The 12,070-nt window shown below is 38.6% G+C and overlaps 1 protein-coding gene across 11 annotated transcripts in view; it reads right to left on the bottom strand.

Moving 5' to 3' along the window:
- Positions 1 to 12,070, bottom strand: part of LOC120418805 (cell adhesion molecule Dscam2) — a 167,859-nt gene that overhangs the window by 123,335 nt on the left and 32,454 nt on the right. For all 11 annotated transcript variants that reach the window (XM_039581289.2, XM_039581294.2, XM_039581299.2 and 8 more), the window contains one exon: positions 1,571 to 2,230. In XM_039581289.2, coding sequence (XP_039437223.1) covers positions 1,571 to 1,625 — 55 coding nt within the window. In that variant the 5' untranslated portion in view covers positions 1,626 to 2,230. The remainder of the gene's footprint in view (positions 1 to 1,570; positions 2,231 to 12,070) is intronic.

The raw sequence follows: 12,070 nt of genomic DNA, 5'->3' as shown, positions 1-12,070 counted from the left end.
ATGATCTGCAGTCATAAACCGCAGACCTCTTGCTTGTTACGATAATAAATCCAGGGATAATAAATCCAGGGAGTCATTGGAAGACCCAGGACATCCCAATGAGTTGTTGAAGCCATGCTCTGTAGCCCTCCATTGTCACCATCTGTTGACAAAATCATGAAATGTTTTTCTCTGATTGCTGTTTTTTAGCTCTTCTTGCGAACCGCTCATTGATGGTCCCTCTCACTCTCATTCGCGATGAGAGAGCAAAGGTTCATGCGAACCACGGCAGACGTTCGGATCGTGGTTCGCTCGTGCTTGGTTCGCAATCATGAGCGAACCACGCTTGAGCGTCATGACGTATCGTTTGAACCACGATTCGAGTGAGCGAACCGTGACACCACTGCCCATAATTGAAGATTCGGCTATTATGTCAAAGCAAGTATTCCGAGAAAAACGTGGTTTGGTTTTTGCATCGGCCTCGTGGCGCGGTGGTTAGCGACTTCGGCTGCCGATCCCTAAGATGCTATGGGGCGCAGGTTCGATTCCCGCCTTATCCTCCTGGCCTTCTATCGGATGGGGAAGTAAAACGTCGATCCATTTGCGTAAAAAAGGTTTTGGGTGACTCACCACACATAACCTTCGGATGCCTAGCAATGAGCAGAAACTTGCAAACGAGCCCACAAAAGACCCGGGGGTCGTTAAAGTGGATTGCTTTGCTTTTTTTGCATCGGCACCCAAAACCAAATAATAACGTCATGATTCGAATTCCCGGACGCTTCGAAACCCGGACACCTCATCTTGTTTTTTCAATTATTTGGATATAAGTTCGCATTATGAATGTCAAAACTGTGTCATTTGATGAATTCCAACATTAACTTTCATTAAAAGTTTGTTTGAACGCTGTAGTTAATGCCAAAACAAGTAAATACAATAAAATTATAAGTTTACCAAAAATGTGAAACATTTCACTTGAAATATTTCATAGGCGTTCGAAGCACCGGGAAGGCAAAACAGAAATTTATGGTTTCGATTTCCTTAAATTCTTGCAAATTTTTATATATACTATCGATTGTTTTAATGTTAACAGCTTATTTGAGACCTAAAGAATGCCATTCACTAACATTTCAGTCCATATTTGTGCGATTCATAAGTAAAATCGAGTGTCCGGAATTCGAAGCAAAAGTGTCCGGATTTCGAATCAGCTTTTATCAGTGTCCGGGATTCGAAGCACAACAAGTCATTTGAATTTTAAAATTCTGATGAAAAATTGTTAGAAAAGACATCATTTGCTTGCATTTTCTTGAAACTGACTGTTTACACTACGTCCTGATGATATTTCTACATTTCCAATTTATTACATGATTTTTTGCCAGCAATAACAAAAATGATGTGCTACTAAGTGTCCGGATTTCGAATCATGACGTTATTTTAGTGAAATTCGAGTTTCAGAAGATGCGTTGCAATGTCCCCTATCCGTTTTTTCAATGCTTTATGGATTATATTTTTGGGATTCAAAGTAACCCACATACCTGTTTGATGATAAGTACCTTCAAAAATTTAAATAAAACTAATAATAAGCATAACTTACCTCTAAGTATGTACAACAAGCAGGAAGCCTTCAAAAGACCACGCACATCCATCATGATGGTGGCGGAGCTTTGGCAAAACCATAGACCGGTAAAACCAACAGCCGATGTGGTATGTTGCAAGCAACCCTTGTTCTCTGACTAGTGCTGCCACCTAAGACAGCAACTCCTCCGGTTGGTCATCTCGTTGGGCATCTTCCTCCTTGGGTGCTATTTCAGACCACTAATTGCAGCACTTTACTTCACTCTGCACATCTAAAGTGTACCTCAAGTCAGTAAATTTTCTCACCCAAAACGAACCAGTTCAACCGAGACGGGTAACGAGTGAGAGTTGCAAAATTGTAAAATTGTAAAACTTTACCGTTGTTACCTTTTCAATTACCAACTGTCGCACTTTGTTGTAACTTTAACTTTTTTTTTGTCCTGCTATTTGAAACTGGGGATTACGGATAACTACTCGCTCTATATACTTATGTACAATTAATGATTTCACACTTTTGGCAGTTTTGCCTGCAGCGGCAAAGCGACAGAACAACTTTTCAGCTCAGCGGATCAAGTGTGGTGACGAGGGTTGGGTTCCTGACTAAACTTTAACGATTCTTCTGCTGCTGCTGTTGGAATCAAAGTTCGGCGATCTCCCGCGTGGGGGTTTGGTGGTGATGCTGCAAGAGAGGGATAGAGAAGAACAAGAAAATGTAGATGTTGAAAAAACTTTTGCATTACAAGCATCCACGACGACGTGGAAGGGGCGAACCCAGAAGTGAGTTTTCCGAAGAAGTGCTTTCGCTTCGAGCACTTCTGGAATCCCTTGGAACACCGCCGGTGTATGCCATCTCGCTCTTACTCCCGCACCCGCCCAACGACGACCAATTTTGCATATTAATAATTAATCAGATAAGCGGTGCGATGTTTTATGCACGCAGATGTTGTTGCGCGGGGTTTATTACGCAAAGCGAATGTCTAAGTGAAACAAGAGTGCTGTTTCGTCAAATTTATGCTCAATTGAGTTGAGCTGAGTTGTCGTTGTTGTTTTTTTTCTTTCCTAATTTTTCGCGGCGTAAACAAGCGTTAAATGGAGTTTACCGTGCTCCTCCTGTAAAAAGACATCTAGAAGTAGCAACGGTACAGTGTCAACACAATGAAGCGACACGTGATGTTGAGTGACAGGGACGTCCGCCATCGTATGGAATGTGGCAGCGTGAACAAGACTGATGATGTTTGGCCGCTAATATGGGACGGTGCTTTTGATGTAGGATCGGAAATTTTGCATGTAGTGGATAATGGATTGATGATAAAGTTAGGAGAAGCACTCGAGTCCTAATTGATCTGTACACATAAAATGTAAGCATTTCAAACGCATGTTAAAGTATTTAATCATGTAAAATATCATCGTAGGAGCGGCCGTGGCTGACTGGTTACGGTGTTCGCTTTGTAAGCGAATGGTTCTGGGTTCGATTCCCATCTGCTCCCAACGAGAATGTTAAGAACACATAAATTTGAAATGATGAATATGAACGAAAAATCAAAGTCGCTCGAGGCGGGGTTCGATCCTCCGTCCTTTGGATTGGTAAGCAAAAATGCTAACCACTAGGCTATGACGACTTGGTGAGCGTGGACTGGAATTAGGAATACTGTTACAGAGAGCGAGGTGTGGCGCTATAACCACGGCAAATAGTGTCCAGGGCATTCGTGGAAATATAATGTCCCATCCCAGAGGGTCCCGGAGTACCAAACCTTCTTAGCATGGTGCTCCCAACGAATACAATCAAAATCTCGGAGCGTATGGTGGTGTGTCCCCACGCTTCTTCCTCCCCTGTCGATTCAGAATTGTGTTGTTGTTCGAACACTCAGTGCTCAAACTCAACCCAATTACGAGTCATCTCTGCGATATGGCTTTACGCAGTAGGCCTGGCCGGTTTAACGCTTGTGATGTTTCAATGCATTCCGATGCAATGGCGCACTACAAATGTTAATAAATGACAAGAAGAGTGCTAGGCGTCATCTAACCTAAGGCACTCTCCAGGATCCCTTCGAAAGATTGGCTGCGCTAGGGTCTGATTAGATTAGATTAGATTAGATTAATCATGTAAAATATCATCGCAGCGCATCGGTGCATTTCGCGCCACCGATCGCAGTGGGCTTACACAGAAAAAAATCAATTCCCGTAATCGTGAATTAAGTTCACGAATGTGGGATCCACGAAGGAATTTATTCATGAGTATGGTGCATTTGCACCATAAACGTGAATATATTCCTTCGTGGTTCTCATAATCGTGAACTGACTTCACGGTTTCGAGAATTGATTTTTATCTGTGTAGAAGATTATTTATGATTATTTCAGAACTACCACCTAAGTAGGCGAAAATTAGTACTGTGCGTGGTAGCACAAGCCGCGCGTTTCACAGTACATCATTAGTCTTCTTATCTGCTTATCCTTACCAACTTTTAACAGAGAGTAAAAAGCTAAATTTAAATATTTGAATCATTTTAAATAAGCACGACAGTCTTCGATCAGCACAGAAGCGAGTCAGACGTGCGTCCCTCACACACCAAAAAAAGTGCTTTAAAAGTGCAAAATGCCTCACGGCAAGAAAAAGAGGCTGTCCTCACCAGCAGGTTCGGCAGATTTGAAGAAGCTAAAGAATGCCGAAGCGCTACCTGAAAAGCCAGGCAGTTTGGGCAAGGACGCTCAAAATTCGTCTGGAAACCAGTTTGCTACCCTACCTTTGATTTTGAATATTTCAATGAATTTACTTTTTTTAGTTTTAAGTCAGGAAGGTTTTTCTTTTTTACCCAAATGCAATGTAAAAACTACCTTAATCCACCTATGTGGTTGATGCCTTCCTCACTTTTTACAAACAATGGGTAATATGAGTGATTTAGACACATATTTCAGCTATTTTTTTAGATCCAGAAAAATAAGTACACAGATATAACTTAAGTAGTCATAACTCGAGACAGGGTTGCCAGATTTTTAATGTTGTGGACTCGTTGGAAATGTCTCTCGATTACCTATTCAACGATGGGTCGGATGATGGATCCGGACATCGTTTACATTCATTTAAATGAGATCCGGCTTCAAAAAAGTACATAAATATCACTTAAGTAGTCATAACTCGAGACAGGGTTGCCAGATTTTTAATGTTGTGGACTCGTTGGAAATGTCTCTCGATTACCTATTCAACGATGGGTCGGATGATGGATCCGGACATCGTTTACATTCATTTAAATGAGATCCGGCTTCAAAAAAGTACATAAATATCACTTAAGTAGTCATAACTCGAGACAGGGTTGCCAGATCGTCAATGTTGTGGACTCATTGGAAAGGTCTCTCGATTACCTATTCAACGATGGGTCGGATGATGGATCCGGACATCGTTTACATACATTTAAGTGAGATCCGGCTTCATAAAAGTACATAAATATCACTTAAGCAGTCATAACTCGAGACAGGGTTGCCAGATTTTTAATATTGTGGACTCGTTAAAAAGGTCTCTCGATTACCTATCCAACGATGGGTTGGATGATGGATCCGGACATCGTTTACATACATTTAAATGAGATCCGGCTTCAGAAAAGTACATAAATATCACTTAAGTAGTCATAACTCGAGACAGGGTTGCCAGATCGTCAATGTTGTGGACTCATTGGAAAGGTCTCTCGATTACCTATTCAACGATGGGTCGGATGATGGATCCGGACATCGTTTACATACATTTAAGTGAGATCCGGCTTCATAAAAGTACATAAATATCACTTAAGCAGTCAAAACTCGAGACAGGGTTGCCAGATTTTTAATATTGTGGACTCGTTAAAAAGGTCTCTCGATTACCTATCCAACGATGGGTCGGATGATGGATCCGGACATCGTTTACATACATTTAAGTGAGATCCGGCTTCAAAAAAGTACATAAATATCACTTAAGTAGTCATAACTCGAGACAGGGTTGCCAGATTTTTAATATTGTGGACTCGTTAAAAAGGTCTCTCGATTACCTATCCAACGATGGGTTGGATGATGGATCCGGACATCGTTTACATTCATTTAAATGAGATCCGGCTTCAAAAAAGTACATAAATATCACTTAAGTAGTCATAACTCGAGACAGGGTTGCCAGATCTTCTATGTTGTGGTCTTGTTGGAAAGGTCTCTTGATTATCTAACCAACGATGGGTCGGATGATGGATCCGGACATCGTTTACATACAGTTAAGTGAGATCCGGCTTCAAAAAAGTACATAAATATCACTTAAGTAGTCATAACTCGAGACAGGGTTGCCAGATTTTTAATGTTGTGGACTCGTTGGAAATGTCTCTCGATTACCTATTCAACGATGGGTCGGATGATGGATCCGGACATCGTTTACATTCATTTAAATGAGATCCGGCTTCAAAAAAGTACATAAATATCACTTAAGTAGTCATAACTCGAGACAGGGTTGCCAGATCGTCAATGTTGTGGACTCATTGGAAAGGTCTCTCGATTACCTATTCAACGATGGGTCGGATGATGGATCCGGACATCGTTTACATACATTTAAGTGAGATCCGGCTTCATAAAAGTACATAAATATCACTTAAGCAGTCATAACTCGAGACAGGGTTGCCAGATTTTTAATATTGTGGACTCGTTAAAAAGGTCTCTCGATTACCTATCCAACGATGGGTTGGATGATGGATCCGGACATCGTTTACATACATTTAAGTGAGATCCGGCTTCAAAAAAGTACATAAATATCACTTAAGCAGTCATAACTCGAGACAGGGTTGCCAGATTTTTAATGTTGTGGACTCGTTGGAAATGTCTCTCGATTACCTATCCAACGATGGGTTGGATGATGGATCCGGACATCGTTTACATTCATTTAAATGAGATCCGGCTTCAAAAAAGTACATAAATATCACTTAAGTAGTCATAACTCGAGACAGGGTTGCCAGATCGTCAATGTTGTGGACTCATTGGAAAGGTCTCTCGATTACCTATCCAACGATGGGTCGGATGATGGATCCGGACATCGTTTACATACATTTAAATGAGATCCGGCTTCAAAAAAGTACATAAATATCACTTAAGTAGTCATAACTCGAGACAGGGTTGCCAGATTTTTAATGTTGTGGACTCATTGGAAAGGTCTCTCGATTACCTATCCAACGATGGGTCGGATGATGGATCCGGACATAGTTTACAAACATTTAAATGAGATCCGGCTTCAAAAAAGTACATAAATATCACTTAAGTAGTCATAACTCGAGACAGGGTTGCCAGATTTTTAATGTTGTGGACTCATTGGAAAGGTCTCTCGATTACCTATCCAACGATGGGTCGGATGATGGATCCGGACATCGTTTACATACATTTAAGTGAGATCCGGCTTCAGAAAAGTACATAAATATCACTTAAGTGGTCATAACTCGAGACAGGGTTGCCAGATCGTCAATGTTGTGGACTCATTGGAAAGGTCTCTCGATTACCTATCCAACGATGGGTCGGATGATGGATCCGGACATCGTTTACATGCATATAAATGAGATCCGGATATATGTGAAAACACATTTTTATACATAACTTTTGAACTAGTTATCGAAACTTCAAACAATTCAATAGCGATGTATGGGACCCTAAACCAAGTCGAATGCAACTGGTTCGAACAAAATCGGTTCAGCCAGTGCTGAGAAAACTCAGTGAGAATTTTGGTCACATACATACATACACACACACATACACACACACATACACACTCACATACACACACACATACACACACACAGACATTTGTTCAGTTTTCGATTCTGAGTCGATATGTATACATGAAGGTGGGTCTTCGAGCTTTTAATAAAAAGTTCATTTTTAGAGCAGGATTATAGCCTTACCTCAGTGAGGAAGGCAAAATGTAAAACAATTTCAAGTAAATAAATGAACGTGAACAGCTAATAATAAAACAAAAAATATAACAAAGATGAAGAGAATTTAGCCATACCACTTAGAATGTAAATGAAATGTAATTATTATAAGAAAGTTCAATAAAGACATATTTAATTTAAAAAAATAATAATAAGCACGACTATTTCGACGTCGTTGTGCTATCTTGTCGCACCCGCCATTTCGACGTTCCGAGAAAAACGCGTTTTAAAGTTTGACCTTGAATAAACAATAACGAAAGCACGCACGTTTTGTTTGGCTGTTGATACCTGGAGTCCCGAGCTATAATTACAAATGTTAAGGGTAGTCTTATTTGTACGTGCGTCAAACGCGTTCTGACCTGAAATCCCTTTGGCCAGTTATCGCAAAAAAAGCAAAGCAAATAAAGTTGAACTTCCGAACTCACGGTCAATTCCAAACGGTGAGTGATTGAGTCACCGAAGGTTGTTCAAATTTATTTTGCTCTAAATTTGTTCAAACTCACCTGTCATAATTTAGAAGAAAATCGTCACACGAAAAACATTCCTATGATTAGGTACGAATATTCAAACATTGGGATGCATAAATTCAAAACGTTATAAATTTTTGAGCCACCCACGTCAATATCGACAGCTACTGTTCTGAGGGGGTAATAGATAAATATATTCACAGTCGTGTTATAAATTCATGCACCCCATTTTGCTAGTGTTTCCACGTCAGATACCGAAACCCAAAGACTGAACGAACGTTTCTCACAAATCCTCCCAACCAGGAGACCAAACCGACCAAACGAAAAAGAGAGATATCTATGTGGAGTATATTTTATGAAAACTGTGTGGCGCTCGCTGTCGACCACTCTTCGCCGTAATTTATGCAATCCAAATGTGACCCCAGATCGGCCAACCGACTCCAACCGGTCCACAGATCTCCGATGGTTCCTGCCATTTGTAGAAGCACTGGTGTGGCAAGCGGCAGCGGCCTCAAAGTTTGTTCGACATTCGGCAAACACAGTTCCATGATTTATGGGAAATTTATATTCTAACTTTCCGGGGAGTGCATCAACACTTCGGGGGCAAGAGCAGTCAACGTCGCAGAATAATAGAAAATTTTCACTTTGCCTAGCACGAGGTGTAGAGGGAAGCTGGAGTATGGGGGAGAGGAGTCGTTTTGAAAAATTGATTTTGTACGCGATATCTAGTCGAAACATTCAACACCAGGGGAAATTGAATTTCATGCCATCGATGCACTTTACGGGGAAAAGTTTGATAGAATTGAACTACCAGCGGGAACCTATCCGGGTTAGTAAGACAATATCCGAACGATGAATCATAGTTCTTGAAGCTTTTCGGTTCATAAGACATAAAGTTTGATTGGATTTGAAAATATCTCCTTAGACATCATGTTTGAAAAATTACTTTTTTGCAATTTCGTCGTAAAACTATTTACTTTTCCTGTCATTCTTGAACGACGAAATAGCCTACTTTTCTGTACCAAAAATAACAGAATCGAATAGCAACACTTTTCAGCACTTGTTTCGAAAAGTAACACTTTTCAACATTTTTTTGATTTAAACGATTTATTGACAAAATACATGAAAATTTGACATAAAATTTCACTCAGTGTGTGTTTTTTGGAATTGCAAAAAATTGTGTATGGAACTCGTTGCAAAACTTGATTTTTTCAGCACTCTTCGTATTTATCCAACTCGGTGAACCTCGTTGGATAAATGTACGACTCGTGCTGAAAAAATCCTCTTTTTGCAACTTGTTGCATAAACTACTATTTTGCAATTCCGTCTTGAAACTTCCTACTTTTCCTGTCATTCTCGCGTGACGAAACAGCCTACTTTTATCTACTAAAAATAACAGAATCGAATAGAAACACATTCCAAACAAATGCTGAAAAGTTCTACTTTTCGGCACTGAAATGGATGCTGAAAAGTTGAACTTTTCAGCACTAGTTTTGAAAAGTAATACTTTTCAACATTTTTTTGATTTAAACGATTTATTGACAAAATACATGAACATTCGACTTATAATTTCACTCAATGGGTGTTTTTCAGAAATGCAAAAAATGTTGTATGGAACTCGTTGCAAACCTTGATTTTTTCAGCACTCTTCGTATTTATCCAACTCGGTGAACCTCGTTGGATAAATGTACGACACTTGCTGAAAAAATCTTCTTTTTGCAACTTGTTGCATAAACTACTATTACTAACATCTGGAGCTTACTGAAAAAAGTTATTCTGAAAATGTTTTCATTGGGGTATCCATTTTATGACACTTTAAAACATTTTCGGATCATTCACATTGTAGAATTGTAGAGAACAGCTGAACAAGTTTCCTAAAAAAGTATCAGATTTGGTTCAATATAAGCAGAGATATAATCGATTTCGTAAAATTATGAGTGACTTTTCCAAATTTCTTGATTTAATTCCCTTACACATGATGAACAATGCTTCCTGTTTTTTTAAATGATTGTTATAAAATAGCTCTCAAGAATTTTGTCAAAGTGTAATGTTTTTTTGTGTTTCATAGGAGAAAGTTACTTTTTATTTTAAGAAATTGAGCATATCTCTGCCTATATTGAACCAAAACTGACAAAACTGGTATCCCAAGGAATATTTAAAAGAATTTTTTTGAATATGTACATGAAACCATCGATTTTTAGTGACTTTTCCGAAGGAAATATTTCGATGGACTCCGTTAAATGCCGGGAAAGAGCCTTTCTTTCATGGTGCCAAATAGTGCGCCCATCCCGGGAATTCCCGCGACAAAAATCCCGGAATTTTTCCAAAACCGGGAATTCCCGAATCCCGGAATTTTCTCATGATTTGTCCTGAGAATTCCCGAAATTAAAAAAAAAACTAATTTTATTTTGGAAATTCAGATTTGGTTGTGGAAACAGATAACAAGTTGAAACTTAGTTATCGATAATAATTTTAAAGCATTAAAGTTATTATACTGCATATATCAGCTTTCATTTGAGTTATTGGGAAAATTTGTTAAATTTTTAGTATACGTAATGCCTAGCCCTTTGAATATTTTCTATTTATTTTCTTGAAGACTGGGAATTATGATTTTGAATTTGAAAAAAATATATCATATAAAATTTTTTCATTGAATTAGGAAAGCTGTTGATGCCAATTTTTTGCATAATGTTTTGATTGACATCATTAAAACTGGAACAGAACAAAATAATCAGTGCAGCGATATACAAATTTATTGCTCTTAAATCTCCTGTAACTATTCGACTGTATTGTTGATTTTCCACAACTGGCAGTAGTTGCACAAAGAAAATTTCTAAAATATTATTTATGTAAAACATGAAATTCAAAACCTATCTTAAATTTTTAATTAACCGGTTTAATTTAATTTGTTTTCGCTTTTTTTTATTACATTTTTAAATAACTTTTTCTGGTATTTCTAGTCACGTCATATACAAAAATAACTAAGAGAAATATTCAATTCTTCAAGCACAATGTATATTTAAAATTTTGGTTAATTTAAAATCAAAAGCACCACAAAAAAACATTTTTTATGTCTTTTAAACAATAAAAAAAAACTGCTGTCCTTGTTTCGATTGAAGTGTAGATTATCACCAACTAATTTTAATCTTGAAAACATAACCAATATAATGGAAACATAGATTGTAGGACTGTTTCAAAAATTTCTCGGGATCCCGGGAATTCCCGGGATTTCAAAAATATTTTTCCCGGTTCCCAGTAAATTCAAAACCCAGGAAAATTGGACGCCCCATGCCAAAGATCAGACTTTCCGATTTTGCCTTCCTCACTGAGGTAAGGCTATAATCCTGCTCGAAAAATGAACTTTTGAAAAACAGCTCGTAGACCTATATTCATGTATACCTATCGACTCAGAATCGAAAACTGAACAAATGTCTGTGTGTGTGTGTGTATGTGTGTGCGTATTCCCCTTGGTGCTCAAAATTCTTGCCAAGTTTTCTAAGCACTGGCTGATCCGATTTGAGTCAAATAAGTTGCATTTGATCCGGTTTGGTGCCCCATACTGCACTATTGAATTGTTTGAAGATCCGATAAGTAGTTCAAAAGTTACATATAAAAAAGTGTCAGAAATGCTAATCGGATCTCACATAAATGCATGTAAACTATGTCCAGATCCATTACCCGACCGTTGGTTAGGTTATCAAAAGACCTTTCCAACGAGTCCAAAACATTGAAGTTCTGGCAGCCCTGTCTCAAGTTATGACCACTTAAGTGATATTTATGTACTTTTTTGATGCCGGATCTCACTTAAATGCATGTAAACTATGTCCGGATCCATCATCCAACCCATCGTTGGATAGGTAATTGAAAGACCTTTCCAATGAGTCCAAAACATTGAAGATCTGGCAACCCTGTCTCAAGTTATGACCACTTAAGTGATATTTATGTACTTTTTTGATGCCGGATCTCACTTAAATGTATGTAAACTATGTCCGTATCCATTATCCAACCTATCGTTGGATAGGTCATCAAAATACCTTTTCAATGAGTCCAATTCATTGAAGATCTGGCAGCCCTGTCTCAAGTTATGACCACTTAAGTGATATTTATGTACTTTTTTGATGCCGGATCTCACTT

Source organism: Culex pipiens, chromosome 3 (genome assembly GCF_016801865.2).
Source record: "Culex pipiens pallens isolate TS chromosome 3, TS_CPP_V2, whole genome shotgun sequence".
NCBI lineage: Eukaryota > Metazoa > Arthropoda > Insecta > Diptera > Culicidae > Culex > Culex pipiens.
The sequence above is the reverse complement of the archived record's forward strand: the minus strand, read 5'-3'. Positions and strand labels throughout refer to the sequence as shown.